The sequence below is a fragment of the Lissotriton helveticus genome, chromosome 6, assembly GCF_964261635.1.
Source record: "Lissotriton helveticus chromosome 6, aLisHel1.1, whole genome shotgun sequence".
NCBI lineage: Eukaryota > Metazoa > Chordata > Amphibia > Caudata > Salamandridae > Lissotriton > Lissotriton helveticus.
The window spans coordinates 537,537,561-537,554,421 of NC_136067.1; the positions used below are offsets into that span (position 1 = coordinate 537,537,561).

The 16,861-nt window shown below is 50.8% G+C and overlaps 1 protein-coding gene across 1 annotated transcript in view; it reads right to left on the reverse strand.

Annotated features, from left to right (window-relative positions):
• The window catches only part of LGSN (lengsin, lens protein with glutamine synthetase domain), a 146,339-nt gene that overhangs the window by 22,763 nt on the left and 106,715 nt on the right, over nt 1-16,861 (reverse strand). The window contains exon 3 of the mRNA XM_078646810.1: nt 5,521-5,699. Within this exon, the coding sequence (XP_078502936.1) occupies nt 5,521-5,699 (179 nt within the window). The remainder of the gene's footprint in view (nt 1-5,520; nt 5,700-16,861) is intronic.

Here is a 16,861-nt window from a genome sequence, read left to right on the forward strand (position 1 = left end):
GCGCTGGATTCATCAAGGCCGGTGCCCACCCGGCTTCCAACATTTATTGTATGCCCTCATTTTGCCCTGAGGAGAAGCCGCCGCTGGCCCGGGACCCCTTGTGACGTTTCCCCGGGCCGCGCCATGATTGGCTGACCGGCCCGGGATTCCTGGTGACGTTTCCCCGGGCCGCGTCGTGATTGGCTGACCGGCCTGGGATTCCTTGATGGCGTTTCCCCGGGCCGCGCCCTGCTTGGCTGCCGGCCCGAGGAGAGAGAGAAGACGAGCGAGGCGGCCATTGCGGGGCTCCCGGGGAGCCGGGGAGAGCCCTGCTGGTGCAGTGGACGATGTTGCCGGTCTCCCGTGATTGAGAGGGAGACCGGAGAAGAAGAGAGCCCGCGCTGCAAGAGAAGCCCCGCCCGCGCCCCCCGAGGAGCAGCGCCAGAGAGTCCCCGCCGTCCCGGTGAGTGCGAGGCAGCTGCATTGTGTTCAAAGTGTCCCCGGTTGACAGCGGACCGCTCCGCAGGAGAGAAGGGGCACATCTGTATGTTCGAGCCCAGAGAGGCTCGAGGCCCGTCCCCATTGTTTCTTTGAGCCCCGAGGCTCTTGCAGGCATAGTTTGTTTTGAGCCCTGCAAGGCTCCAACGTAGGGGCAGAATTGTTTAGAGAGCATGTGTGGCTCAGAGGGGGCTACATATGTTTAGAGAGGCCCCAGTGGGGGTCCAGAAGGCCCATGATTGTTATAGGAGCCTGAGTGCTCCGACGGGTATTCCTTTGGATCACGAGTCCCCAGAGGGGGGATTCCAACATTGGGCATGTGTTATAACAGAGCCTGTGTGGCTCCAGCGCGCGCAGAGTACCAGAGCCTGTGTGGCTCCAACATGTGGCTATGACCTACGCATATGTGTCTTCAGAGCCTGTGTGGCTCCAACAGTTGGCGCAGTTCTGGTCATGGGTCAGTGAGGACTCTGTCGCAGTTTTGATTCCCAGCTGCCCAGCAATTAGTGGGCAGCTGCACCGTTTAGGTCGTGTGATGTTCCCAGGTGCCCAGCAAGTAGTGGGCACCTGCACCGTTTAGGTTTTGCGCCACTGGCACACCCCTGACTAGCGCTGCATGGCAGCGTGCCCTGACATTCTGGACACAGGGCTCTTGAATCCCTTTATTAGATGGGGGCTGGTATGTGACTTTATTGAGGCGCAATGTGATTATCTATGTGATGGTAATTGCCTAATGTGAGGTTGGTGCAATGTGATGTGGTGCTAGGAAATGTAATGCATTTAATATGATTACGCACCTTGATCTTACACCTCTGAATGTTTTTGGGCATCATGTGTTTTTGTGCTATTGAGTTATGTTCTGGCACCTCTGAATGTTTTTATGCATCATGTGTCTTCCTTGATTTTACACCTCTGAATGTGTTGGTTTATGCATCATGTGTCTTTCCTTCCCTGCACCTCTGAATGTGTTTTTGATGCATCATGTGCCATGTTCTACACAGCTGAATGTGTTTTTATACATCATGTGTTTACCTTTTTCCCTACACCTCTGAAAGTTTGATGCATCATGTGTAATGTGTTCTTGCTTACACCCCTAAATGTATTTTATTCTTAGGTGGTTGTTCTTTCCAGTACAGGTGGACCTAGTGAGGTCCTGGTCCCCTGTGTGATATTCTCCTAAGGTGGTTAGGGTCGCGTAGGTGGTACTTACCTGTTACCAGTAGTTACTGGTTGTGTGCTATACTTGCTAATTTGTGCTACAGTGATTTTATATCCTTTTATTCTAATTTCTGACAGTATTTCTATTTCTAAAAGTGTTAATTCTGACAGTGGCCCATGTGGCCCTGTCTTGTAAATAATCCCTTGTGAATATTGCCCGTACCAGTTGGCACAATGTACATGTGTGATTTCTATCTGAGGTGTTTTGACAATACAGAAGATATTTTTAATAACCTTGTGTGGAGTTCCTTTTGTGGTGTGCCTAGGATGCTGTTGCTGTTGTGTGCTGGCGCAAATGCTTTACACATTGCCTCCGAGTTTAGCCTCACTGCTCATGCCAAGCTACCAAGGGGGTGAGCAGGGGTTATCTTGGCGTGTGAGTCCCTCGCCCTGACTAGAATGGTGGTTTCTGCCTGGCTTTGGCGTCAGCCTTAGCCTACCAGAAATAGCCAGTTCTAACACTGATGATATTAACAACTTTAGACGGGTATCAAACTTACCCCTTCTGCCCAAAATCCTGGAAAGATGTGTACTCCCTCAGCTAACCCAACACCTGGACAACATCAATCTCCTAGACCCCCACCAATCTGGCTTCAAAAAGGGCTGCAGCACTGAAACTGCAATCCTTAATGTCATAGACGATCTTCACAAATCAATGGACTCGGACCAATGCTGCCTTGTCATCCTCCTAGACCTATCGGCTGCATTCGATACAGTCGATCACAAATTGCTCATCAAGACTCTACAAGAAAGGGCAGGTTTAGAAAAGACAGTACTCCACTGGTTCTCTTCCTTTCTCCACAACTGCTCACAAAGAATAAAAATTAAAAACTTCGAGTCCGACCTCCACCCCGTTAACATGGGTGTTCCCCAAGGATCAGTGCTCTCCCCTCAGCTTTTCAACATCTACATCGAACCCCTTACCTCCCTACTCAGGAAATCCAACATTCCTTTCCACCTATAAGCGGATGACACACAACTCTATCTGGAAACCTCCTCCATTACTGACATCCAGAGACTCACCGCCACGCTCAGAGAGGAACAAGACTGGCTCTCAAACAATCACCTAAAACTCAACCAAAAGAAAACGGAAATGCTCCCCATCTCCAATAAAGATGAAAACCCACAAATCGCGGAACGGCTCAAAGCTATTGACGCCCTCAAAGGCAACTTAATCCTGGCGGATCCGGTAAAATCTCTAGGTATCACCTTTGACCCTAAACTGAACATGAAAAAACATATCTCAAAATCCGCAAAAAGTACCTTTCTCAATCTGAAATTACTGTACAAAATCAAACCCTTCCTCCCACCCAAAGACCTTCAACAAGCCACCCAAGCACTAGTGCTCTCCAGAATTGATTACGGGATTGCAGCCCTGACTGGGACATCAAAATCTCACCTCACCCCCCTGAAAACTACTTTAAATGCAGCAGCTAGAATGGTCACTGGGACTAAGAAATTTGATCACATCTCCCCTGCACTCAAAGAACTCAAATGGCTCCCAATTGAATTGAGAGCCAGCTTCAGAACAGCCTGCCTCACCCACAAAGCCCTGCACACAGGCAAACCGGAATACCTGGCTGCTAAACTCAAAAAGGCTGGCCAGTCCAGAAACCTCAGGAGCTCCAACACTACTCATCCCACTGAAATCTTGTAAGCAGAAAACCGCAACAAAATCGTTTCCCGGAAGCGCCCCCAAAATCTAGGACTCCATACCCCCACATCAGAACGATACCCTCATTTCCCAAATTCGAAAATCTGCTCAAAATCCTCTTCCTCGACGGCTCTCGAACGAAAGCAACCTTTGGGGGGCGCCCTGTTTGAACTTCATCCCCCTCGCCCACCCACGCAACTGCGCCTTTGTTCGTCCTATTCTCGGCTTGATCCACTTGTTTGACTATACTCTGTACTGCATACTTGCTCACAATTAAGCATGGGCGTAAAATCCATTCCGCTCGCGGATTTTGTGGATTTTCGGTAAATTCGCAATCCGTGAACTCTCGCGAACTTGCCGAAAATTCGTAAAATCCGTGCGAAGCGGATTTTTTGCTTGGTCGCACTTGCCAACTAGAATACTATACAATTTCGCGGGAGTAAATACTTGCGAACACGTAGATGCGGCGGGCAGCGACAATCTCGCAATTGCGAGATTGCAAAATTTGCAATTTCGCACAAGAAATCCACCAGCAGGCAGCATAAACCTTGAAAATTATGATTTTTTATCAGAATAACTCCTCAAGTTGACATTTGCCTGCACTTTTTCTTGGCAAGGAGTCCATTTTGGGGGGTGGGGGTGGGAGGAAGGAAGTGCCCCACAGTCTCCAACTTCCTGTTCCTGTCCACCAGGCTCCTCCCAGTGCTTTCTTTATGTGCTGGTCACTTTGATTTGGATCTTGACCTGGAAGGATTACTTTTGTGGATGCTGCTGGATATTTGGATTTTTGCAAAACTGAAAGCACTCAGCAGGTGCAAAAGTTCAATCTTATCATTAGTAACCATTCCCTGTAGTGCTTCCTGAGGGGCCCCTTCAGAGTTCATTTGCCTACTTGCAACTATTCTATGACCCTGCTCTGACCCTCACAGCAGGCTCAGAGAATAGCTACAAGTATACAACAAAGGTCCTGTTAAAAAATTAGACTGCAACAAAAAGCAATTACAGACAAAACTGAAAGCACTCAGCAGGTGCAAAAGTTCAATCTTATCATTAGTAACCATTCCCTGTAGTGCTTCCTGAGGGGCCCCTTCAGAGTTCAGCAAATTACAGATAAGGAAGCAGGTGCCAGCCAGACTGGAAGTTTAAATTCAGTGACACATTAATCAACCCCAAATTAATTCATGTCAGTTGAAGCAGGGCAGGTGTGCTTGCTTTTTTTCACCCCCATAATCTACAGTGATAAACCAACCAGAGGGTGGCAGTGATGTACCAGAGGGTGGCATGGGTGTACCAGAGGGTGGCAGTGGTGAAACAGAGGGTGCTGTGAACCTGTGATGATGAACCAGATGTAGAAACAACATAGTCGCGGCCGTTGCGAGCCGACAAGTAAGTTCGCAATTGCGAACTGGTACAGAACCCTTGCGAACTGGCAGAAATCCTTGCGAACACAAAAAAAAAATCCGCAAATTTGCGAGAGTTCGCGGATTTTGCGGATTGCGAATCCGTAAATACGCACGTTCGCGGATTGCCAATTCGTAAAATCCGCCCATGCTTACTCACCATTTACTTGTTGTAAAGCGCTCTGATACCCTCGGGTCCAGCTAGCGCTATATAAAACTCCTAAAATAAAAAATAAATAAGTAGTCATTCCAATATCGGTGCAATTTTTCGCACCAATTGCCCTGTGACCTGTTCAAAAGCAATATCTGACTAGCGCAAACACTAAATTTTCACTGACTAACACGTTTATGAATTCATTTATTTCATTTTATTTATTTACCCTTAGGGCACACTTCCACCAAGAGAACCATGGGCTAACAAATGAGAGCAATAGAGGCCAATGTCTGTCCGACTTTGCTGCACCTGGACCAGTGAAATGCTATTTAATTTGGTCCCTACAATTTAATAAATATTTGATCAATATTAAGAGGACGTATGAAAACTATTTTATACCAATGTTGTTAGAGTAAGATATGTATAACTATGCAGCTTATACTTTATGTAATATAGTAGTTATTTTTTCCAACAATTTCTAACACAATGGCTGGGGTGCTAAGTAATAATGCAAATGATCAATCTACGCAATTCAATGTGTTTAACGTGCTTGGTAGTGATTAGCTCATTTTCAATCCAGGCAACAAGTTACACAATACAATAAACTAGAATCTTACCTGGAAAAAACGTGCAGGAATGGTCTTAGATCTCGAAACACCATGAAGATCTGTTGCTTCAAATCGAACAAAATTGATATCTTCTTTAGCAATCTGCTGCTTGATGTGTTCAATCTGTGGTATTAGATGAATTGACTGTTGAAACCCAGGGATGTTTCCAATTGTGTTTTTGCCACTGTCTGTAAATTGATAAAGAGTTGGTAAGAGCTGAGGGACTCTCCTTTGGAATGTACAATATATTGTTGGAACTCTTCTTACCATCACCAGGGCAGCTTCTCCATTAGGGCAAAAGGGCCTTTCCTCTCTCCCTGCTATTAGCCATGCATCACATATTTCAAATATAGGTAAACTCACTAGTTTATTCTGTTCCCAATGCCCTGACCATGGCACTCTTTCTGTTGTTCCGGGTCAGGTGGTGTCTCTCAGGGTGGACCAATGCTGAATTGTATTGACTGTATTGAACATGGAAAATGCATTTGAAGTGCGCATGTCTGGGTGGATGGTTGTTATGGTATGTCCAGTTGGTCATGCACACTTTAAGCCTCCCAAATCCACTCTGTATGAGGAGATGAGGAGAACACAGATGCAGCTCCCCAGTCTCCTATGGAACTTAGGATTTGCCAAACCAATCTTGGTGCTGATCTCATGATGTTTACTATTATAAACAGTATGACAGCAGCATACGAATTGGCTTTAGAGGTTATCCTCGACTCCCATGGCCCAGGCTCAAACAACAATGCAGGGGCAGGAGAATTGCACAACTTGTCCAATAACTATGTGGCTTTGTTTTGGAGCCACACAGTGATTGGCCATTTGCCTGTGACAGTCTCTCTCTCTCTGGCCGAGTGCTCCCTCCCTTTGCACTGCACAGCTGACAACACTGTGCGAGTAGTGAGGGAGTGAAAAATGAGAGCACTGCTGTCGAGAGAAACACCTAATGACCACTGTATGCGTGGGGCATGCACAATTAGTTATTCAGCATGTCCGGACTGACTGCAGCATGTAAGTTAAGAGTGTTTGGCAACATCCGAAGCAGTTACCATTGTTTGTTTTCCTGGGTGACCATTCTGTCTCCTACGTTACTCTTACTCAGCTACTGGTCAATAAAGCAAAATAAACAAAAATACTTAATACTGGCACTAGAAGACAAGAAAGAAAGGAAATGCTTCTTGCGGCAATATTTTTGTTAATTTTGCTTTATTGATGAGAGACAGTTTACTCCACCGACAGGCACTTTTTATGTACGGCCACTTTCAAAAATCACCATCCGCCAATGACTGTCCCCCCATAAAACAGAACCGTAGTGTACATTCTAGGTTCTTGCAGAGCTATGAGAAGTCATGATACACAATAGCTTATGAATACACATTTAACATAATGTTAAAATGATTTGTATAAATGAATATATAAATTCACAAAAAAACTAAGGATATAGGGACGTTATAGTTAGAAAACAGAATTTAAAAAAGTTTTAGAAATTCACTGAGAAAACCTAAAGTTTACAGGGACACTCGTACAAAACCAGTAAAATTCAGTAATTATAGTTACCTGAGCTAAAAATAACTTATGTCGCCACAATGCACTGTGTATGACTCACATATTACATCACTTATGACATGGTCAATGACATTACTCATGACAGTACTGATGACATCTCAAATGAAATCACTGATGACATCATCCAGTGAGTGTTTCTAAAATGTGTCTGAGACTTAAAGATATTACTAAGCGGGGGCGTGGTCTGACTAGCAGCAGAATGGCCACTCTCTGAGTGCGCTCCGCCGGCTGAGTTTGTAATCCTTTCATCATCCTTGCACACGGTGTCGCGGCGAACCCATAAAAGACATCCCTAACTGGCAGACCCGCTGAGGACCGACGCAGGTGAAAATCAGAACCCCCTACGTACACTGAGGCGGGAGAAACGGAGGAGCTGTCTGCTGTCTGCGTGGCCCATATTCGCTGTGAGAGTAGTGGGCGGCCGCACTGCAAATCAAGCCCGAGGCTGCTGTAGAGATACGGGCCTTGTGGCGGAAGCGCAAGAGCCCTACGGGACTAGCCTCGCCAATGCAGCTGAGTGCGATGTGGCAGAAACGCGGTGAGGTGCTTGATCTTTGTGGAGCTGCCTTCACTCGGCCCTGGTGTACGATCTTCACCAGGGAGAGGGAGACCTTTGGTGCAACTGAGTCGGCATGCCGCCGTCATTTTCAGAAATCTACCGTCGGAGGAGAGGTGGCGGCAGGCACACAGCGGGGGCTTTTCTAGGCCCCCTTGACTCCTGCTCCTCTCTGATGAGCCTTGCAGAGGGCTTTATGGAGCTGCGAAGCACGCTGAGGTAAATGCGTGTCTGTCGTCTCAGCCGATCCCCTGACTGCGGGAGAACTATTGTAGCTGCTGTGAGAGCGGAGCCATCTTGGGAGGACTGCGTAAGGAGTGAGGCACAGGGAGGCTTAGCCCTGGGGAGTCCCTGGGTGCCCCTGGCCATTCCCTTCGAACACTGTGATCTGACCAGTGTTTTGGGGTGCCGAGGCACTGCGGTCTCTTTTCATTGATGGGTGTTGGTCACTACTGGTGCAAGCACAGGGCTACAGCGTACGGGCCTCGAGGCACCTTGCCAGTGAAACCTCCAGAGGAGAGAGGGCGCATATGTGATCTCTTGGTTGCTTGAGTGGTGCTTGCTGCGCCTCCCTGCGCTACTGCTTCTGTTCCCTGGTGCGACCTTGTCGGAGCCCCCCCTCGGATCCCTGAGCTGTGCAACTTCCTGCTGACCTACCTCCCATACTATGCCTGGTTGGCACTAGTGCTCTAGCAAATCATGGGCAGACGAGTGGGTACAGATAAAAAGAGGCATTGGAGAGTGGAGAAGATCCTGAGCTGGGCCTAAACTGCACTGCACGTCTCAAGTTGTGATAATTGCAGGGAGAGAGATCTGCGGCTAGGATGCCCGACGACTTGGTTGAGGCTGAGGGGCCTGTTTAAACCTCTGTCGCACGCTATTTGATCGTTTCGACATAGGCAAACAAGATGCGAAACAACCGAAGATCAATTTTGATAAACGCTCCACGCGTCAAACTGAGCCGACCTCTGACACACAGGTAGATGAGCAGTTGGAGATGCACTCTGAAAACTGGGGTGAGGACTTGCACACCCTCATGCTGGAAATGCGCTCCAGCTTAAGAAATATTGATTCCAAATTGGACACCCTGACTACGCAGTAGGACTCAGTCATAGTCCAAGTCACTGTACATGAAATTCGCCTGGATGTATTTTGAAAACCGGCAAACCAAATTCCACGAACTTCAAGTGGAGACCAATGAACAGCTATTGCATATAGGTAAACTTCTAGGGGTCATCCGTGCCAAGAATGACGATTTGGAAGCAAGGTCTCGTATAAATTACTTGCACCTAACTGGCATTCCGGAGACCACCGCCATTTCCAAGATGGAAACTTATGTCACAAACCTTCTACATGAGCTATTTGACCCTCAGCTGTCTCCTGTCTTCATGGTGGAAAGAGCCCACAGGTCCCTAGATCAGAAACCTCCGGTGGGGGCACCGCCTAGACAGATATTAGCCAAACTGCTAAATTATCAAGACCGGGATAATATTTTGAGAATGGCAAGGGAAAAAGGTCAGCTGTCCCATCGAGGTAACAACATATCTTTCTATCTGGACTTTACCCCGCCTGTACGTGAATTCCTACCGGCCAAGCAGATACTTCTACAGGCGCAAATCTCCTACTCCTTGCTATACCCTGCCAAACTGAAAGTTTCATATGATGGTACCGCGCACTACTTCACTGATGCCAAATCTGCCCTGAAATTTGCCAAACACATTGGGGGAAGAAACGCAGGGATCCCAGTAGAACAACAACCTCGGCGACTGGCCAGTTTAACGATAATGACTGATTTATGATACAGACTATACCGCCTTGAGTGCCCCTACAACTAGAAGACGAACTGTATGGTAATTCATATCTATGTGGTGATGAGTTGTTGAAATATACATTATCCAGTTAGTTAATTAGCTTGGGGATGTCGGGGTGGCACGTACACTGCAGAACTCCCAGCCACACTGTCAACCCAGGGGTGATTGCTAGTGCCACTACGCCCCCATGGGAAGTTTCCCTTTCATTTCAAGAAGACTGTTATGTTTTAGTTTACATGGAGGGGATATCTGCAACCTGATTGGGGGGTTGGAATGGGTGGTGGGTGGGTGGTGAGGGTTGTTTGTTTGTTTGATGCCAGTATGCGTATTGGATGCTGGTCACAGTACACACCCTCTCCTTTGATTTTTATGCTCACCGAGTGCCTAATCCACACTGAAGCATTTCGTATAGACACGCACACGCAATACCACTGAACTTGCTAACATGGAACATCAGAGGGTTAAATGATGGCCGTAAGTCCAGGCATGTACACTCTTATTTATCCTGACATAACATTGACGTTTGTTTGTTGCAGGAAACACATTTAAACGCTGCACCGTCTCAGAGGTTGCGACATCGCAGATGGAGGCACATATACTCGTCCATTAACTCTAATTATGCCAGAGGGATAGCTGTGCTAGTTCATCAGAGGATAGACTGGTGCGAGAGGGAAGTGCATAGAGACCCTGAGGGGAGGTTTGTCATTATATGTGGAATGTTGGGGGACTTTCCCTGGTGATTGCAGCGATTTATGGTCCACATACTGTCTCCCCTGATTTCTTCCAGGATGTATGGACCAGAATTAAGGTGAAGGGTAATGACAATGTACAGTGGGGTGGAGATTTTAATGCTGTACTGGACGATAACATGGACAGGAAGGGGGTGGCTCGCTCCTTACACCCGGCTCCGGGCACAGCTTTGCTGCCCATGGTTGCAGATGGGAACCTAGTAGACATATGGCATCCCTCGGTGAGGGAATGTACATGTGTACAGATCATCACAGTGTGTGGTCCCGCCTGGACTATTGGCTGGTCTCTAGGGACGCTGCAGCCTGGACTATAGACATCTCGCACTTGCCGACCACACTGTCAGACCATGCCCCATGCTTGCTGCAAATTTCACTCCCAGGGTCTCTCCCCCATGGTCTCACCTGGCAACTCCCGCCACACGCTATGTTGGATGAGGCCTTTAAGGAGGAGATAAGGGGGGATATCACTGACTACTTTGTTAACAATGTGGGATCTGTGGATACTGAAGCATCCCTTTGGGAAGCTTTTAAGGTGGTGATAAGGGGTAGGTGCATTGCGAGGCAGGCAGGGGTGCTAAAGGCAATTCAGGGCACGCTCTCCTCCTTGGGGATTCAGATTAAGATACTAGAAGACACTTTTTACTCCACAAACGATCCCCATACTGCGCAGAAATTGAAATCTCTACTGTTAGATTATGCAGAGGAGGTACAGTGCGAAACGAAATTCCTAGGCAAATATGCTGAGGCTCGTAGATATGGTGAGGGGGACAGATCGGGGTGCACTCTAGCCGGCATGATTAGACCATTTAAATCGGCAAAGCTTGTCCACGAGATACGTAAGCCGCAGGGCGACATGGTTAGAGGCCACGTGGGAGTGTCTGATGAGTTCTCCGCATTCTACTCCCGGTTGTACAGGACCACTCAGGGGGAATGTACGGAGGAGCTGACATTGTTCCTCGACTCACTGGTACTGGTCTGGTTTAACAATGCTCATAGAGAAATATATGGATCTCCCATTTACAGTGGAGGATGTACTCAGGTTATTAAATGCCTGCCCTTGGGGCGTGGCCAAGATGGCGACCTGAACGGACGCAGGATCTCATGGCTCCCCGTCCCTGAACCCCACCTAAGCCCCTAAAAGATACACAAACCCCCTAAAATCGGCACCTCTAGTCCCGCCGCGGCGGGGAAGCTGGCCCCGGTCCTCCAGGGGTGATACGGTGGCGGCACTGACTATTGAGGAGGCTTTCACCTGAGGCGCACAGACCCGTCCGGGGCCGAGACAACATGGCGGCAGGCATCTGGTGAGATGGGCCAGGTCTGGAGGCAGCGGAGGTCCCCTCAGGGACGGGTGACGGACCGGAGGGCGGCGGTAGCAGGGTCCAAGTGCCGGCACCAGAAGCGTTGCGGCCCGCAGTGGGGAAGCCCGAGATCGCAGGAAGTGCTGGGACGGTCCAGGTGAGCGCCCTCTGGGTGAGGCGCCAAAATCGAGGCCCCGGCTTTGGGCCTAAGCTGGGCCGGGAGCGGAACCCTGTTGGGACCCTGGAGTGGCGAGGCGCAATGGCTGGCAGTAAACCGCACCCCGAGCAGCCGTGGGAGGCAGCGGGGCCGCCGGCGCAGCGGCAGGCCCCCAACGCAGGAGAGGTGGTGAGGAGTGGCACTCCGAGCAGCGAGGCGCGAAGCGAGCACGGAAATCGAGACCCCTGCTCTGGGGCCTATGTTGGTCACATCACCACCGCGCCGCAATTGGCAGAAGCAGAGTGACCGGCCCAGCGCTTTGGGGTGGCACAGCAGGCCCGCACCCTAGCGACAGCCTTGCCAGCAGTCCGGCTACATCGAGGGGTCCCCTGGCAGGTGAGGAGTGACACGGGAGGAGCAGCAGTACATAACAACGGGCCACAGTGCTGGCTACCCGCAGGGCGGAGAGAGCGTGGCCACCTGGCGATCGGAACTTGACCTAGCCAGGTGGACTCTATTACTGTGGGACGCAACCCTTGCTCCCCGCTTGTCCTGAGAGGCCTGCTGGGAAGAGCAGTGAAGGGGGTCTGGGAGGACTCCGAGAGTCGGCGCGGGGTGGCGGCGCGGCTTGGCACTGAGGGCCTGCACTGAAGAGTGGAGGCTGGAGGTGTCGCTGCCCGATAGACCTGCTCGGGAAGCTCAATGGGGCAAAAGAGAGGCCTGGTAGGGCTGAATGGTGGGGACCCGTAGCACCCTGGAGCTGCAGTGCTGACGGCATATCTAGGCAGGGGCCCTGGCTGGTTATAGGGCCACACAGATTGTTCGCTATTCCCACACAGAGGCCACTGAGGGGCCACTAGTCCTGACTGGGATCTGCGCGGGGCGCCTGCCCTGAGAGCGGTCGCTCTCTCTGGAACATTTGGAGCTGCCCGTGGGTCTGCTTCTCCTGGGGGCTCACTGTCCGCAAGACCCGCGCGGCGTAGCGCTCGAGGACTGTGTGGAGGGAGACTCTTGGTGGCCATGAATCGCAGGGGAGGCCGCACCATCACCGACGTGTTGACCAAAAGCACCCCCAAAGTGAAGAAAAGCCCTGTGTCGACTATGCTGGTGGGGAACCCTAATGCGCAGGAGGGCGATGGGGCCCCCATCACCAAAGCTTTTCTGGAGTTGCTGTTCAACTCCCTGAGAGAGGATTTCCAAATCCTCAAGCAAGATATGGCATGGGAGTACAGAGAACTGCGTCGCAATGTCGATAGTCTGGGAGAGCGTGTAGTGGCAATGGAGGACACAGACCGCACCAGGAGCGAGGAAGTTGAATTCCTGCAACAGGAAATCATCCGTCTCCACGAGCAGCAGACCGACCTGCAGGCGCACGCTGAGGATCTTGAGAATCGCTCCCAACGCAATAACATACGGGTCCGAGGAGTGCCATCCAAATCCGAGGGCGACAATATCACCGTCTACTTGCAGCGGTTGTTACGGGAAATCCTGGGAGAGCCCGTGGACTTCGAGATTCGCATAGACTGAGCACACAGAGTAGGCCTGGTGCGCCGGGCATCAGCCCCACCTCTGGACATTCTGGCCTTCCTACCTGACTACCCCTTAAAGGAACGCATTCTAAGGGCGGCACGCCAGAAGCAAAACCTCACATTCCAGGGACACTCTGTGGGGTTGTTCCAGGATCTATCGACCATTACCTTGCAAAAAAGGAAGGCCTTTAAGGTAGTCACGGAGTTCCTACGGAGCAATTGGATCCGATACTCCTGGGGCCATCCCTTTAGACTTATCTTCAAATGGAAGGGAGCCCTCCAGCAACTTCGGTCCCTGCGGGAAACGTGTAACCTGCTGGGCATCGACCACGAAGAGGAGGCAGGGGAAGAGGGTCCCCTACGCCCTCATCTCAACCAAAACCATCCCGGTCTTCCCGGGATGGTTGGCAACAGGTGAGACGACAACGCTCGTCCAGAAGAAGCCTTAAGCCGGATCCCACGACCATGGCACAGGAGCAAGCAGCAGTGATACAGGAAGTCTCCAAAGACAAAATAGAGGGTCCTTGAAGCAGCAAGTGCGAGGGGACTTGTTTTGCATTGCCAAGGCATGGGGCGGGGGGGCCGGACGGGGGGCAAACGAGGTTGCCACTGCCACATACTCCCTCATATGGTAACTTTACGTCAGGCCTGGACTGAGTTTCTACAGGCCTGGAACTATGACTGCTAGTTGGGGGTTCACAGTTGGGGTTCGGGAGGGGGGTTTGGGGAGTTTTGGGGGGGCGGGGGCAGGGGAAGGAGGGAGGGGGGACGTCCAGTGCTCTGTACTTGATTGCGATGCCCAGCTTTGCCGTTTAAGCCCGCCGGCACGACCGGCCTACCATTGCCCACCCACACACATATCCCGCGCCCCATCGAGCTTGGTGACTAGCGTGTCTGATTTCTATGTAAACCATGCCGCCTACAACCTTTAAGATCCTGACCCTTAACGTGCAGGGTCTAAACAATCCTGTTAAGCGGCGTGCAGTTTTGTCCTACTTAGAACCTACACAGGCAGACATCTGCTTACTGCAGGAGACCCACTTGCTGGCCCGCGACTGCCATAGGCTCCGCTCGCGCAAACTCTCAACTCAATTCTTTTCCTCTGGCCCCATTAAGACTGCAGGGGTGGCGATCCTGGTGGCACGATATTTTAAAGGGGAAATCCTTCATAAAAGTGCAGAGCAGAAGGGGAGACTGCTAGCGTAACGCTTTGCTCTGCGGGGCCTCACGTTTATGATTGGGTCCCTCTATGGCCCTAACGAGGGCGAGGAACGATTTCTCCACTCAGTCCTTACAGACATCACAGACACACCGGATAGGCATATTATACTGGGGGGGATTTCAACATGGTCTTTGACACGGTCCTGGATAGGTCTACCCAACGCACTTACCAAGCTGGAGCGCTGACCTCCATGATCTTTTGCGCCGCACTCATCCACACGATAGGGAGTACTTGTATTATTCCAGTGCACACAAAACTTACGCCAGGCTAGACCATCTCTTAGTCTCTAGCCCAGTCTGCGCTTTATCCACTTCGACAGTGATAGGGGTAATCTCACTCTCGGACCATGCACCTGTCACTACCACACTCACTTTACCACCGGCCACATATCCTCCCAGGGTGTGGCGTCTTAGAGACATGTTACTGCATAGGAAAGATGTGGTGAAACACATTCAGGACGCTATCCAAAACTACCTGTCCCACAACGCTAACTGTCGACACAATGGGCGGCCATGAAGGCGGTCATCCGCGGAGAATATTTGGCTCTTCCCTCCGCTGAGAGTAGGGAACGGCAACACAAGCGTGACGAACTCACGCAGTGTGTTCATGAACTTGAGCAAATGCACCAACGAACTGGGGCACCCAGAATTTGGAAGCAACTCAAAGTCGCACGGCGACTCCTAGCAGCTCTGGATATGGACCGTGCGGAGTTCTCAGCCCTGAGGCTGCAACATGCCTATTACACCGGAGGGGACAGATGTGGCCGCCTACTGGCGAATAAACTCTGAGTTGCGCGCCAACAACAGACGGTCAAAGAGCTCTCCTGCTCCGATGGGTCCACAGTCACAGAGGACGCCCAGATTGCGGAAACTTTCCGCAACTTTTACGCTACCCTTTATACAAGCAGCCAGTTGGCTGACTCGGCGGCGGCTGAATACCTGGACTCAGTCACACTCCCCTCTGTAGCACCTTCCCAATCGGAATATCTTGAAAGGGATATCCGCATTGAAGAAGTGATTTCCGCCATTAATAAACTCAAGCTGGGGAAAGCTCTGGGTCCGGACGGCTTTACAGCCATCTTTTACAAAATGTTTTGAACTACGCTAGCACCGATTCTCACCCGCCTTTTCAACACCTTTTATGAACCCGGCGCCATCTCGCCTGACTTCCTGCGTGCGTCCCTTACAGTCATCCCCAAGTCAGAAAAGGATAGGGCTAAATGCGGCTCCTACAGGCCAATATCGTTACTAAACGTGGACCTTAAATTATACACGGGAATTCTGGCAGCCCGGTTGGCTCCCCACCTGCCAGGCCTCATAGATAAGGACCAAGCGGGCTTCATCCCCGAACGTCAGACGGTAGACAACACCAAAAGGGTTGTCCACCTCATAGAAAAAGCCTCCCGAATACCTGGAGAGAGAATGATGCTGGCGGTCGACGCTGAAAAGGCGTTCAACCGGGTTCACTGGCCTTACCTAGAACGGGTCATGGCTAAGGTCGGAATTGGGGAGAAGTTACGCACTCTCGTTTTTAATTGTTACAAATTCCCCACGGCAGTGGTGCGAGTGAATGGTTATAGCTCGGAGAGCTTTGATATCGAGAGAGGCACGAGGCAGCGATGCCCGATATCACCCCTATTATTCGCCCTATATATGGAGCCATTCGCTCAGAGGATCCGCCAAAACCGTACAGCATCAGGGATAGTGTTCGGTGGCTTCACACACACCATCAGTCTTTATGCGGACAATGTCCTGCTCTCGCTCGAAAATCCGCGGACGACCCTACCGGCTTGCATAGTGGAGTTGGATACCTTTGATGGTGTGGCCGGGTTCAAAATGAACGCGGACAAGTAAATAGCTCTCGACTTGTCCCTGTCCCCCTCCACAAAAGCTTACCTACAGACTCTCTTCCCCCTCCACTGGTCATCCGGCACAGTGCCGTATCTGGGGATCCAGCTGGCCCCTACACTCACAACCATGACGGCGACCAACTATGCTGCACTCCAAGGGAAGATACGTGAGGAGTTGGGGCGCTGGAAACACTTCCCCCTTTCTTGGTTGGGCAGGATCGCAGCGGTCAAAATGACTGTCTTGCCCCAAATCCTCTACCTCTTCAGGGCATTACCGCTGGAGTCGCCTGCAGGATGGATCCAGCAAACACAGGCGGACCTCGCCCACTTTATTTGGCAAGGCCGGAAGCCGAGAATGAATAAGGTACTGGCCATGTTGGCCCCGGAAGCAGGGGGCTTGGGGATACCGGATTTGTGCAAATACTATCAGGCGGCGCAATTGCGCTACTTAGTGGAATGGAGTAAGTGGGAGTCGGAGAAGCACTGGCTTTTTCAGGACCAGGCAGTTGCAGGGCGCCCACTCCAGGAAATCCCCTTTCTTCATAAGGCCCACCGGCCCGCTAACCTTTACGCCTCGTTTGTCACGCGGGTCCCCCTGAAAGTGTGGGAC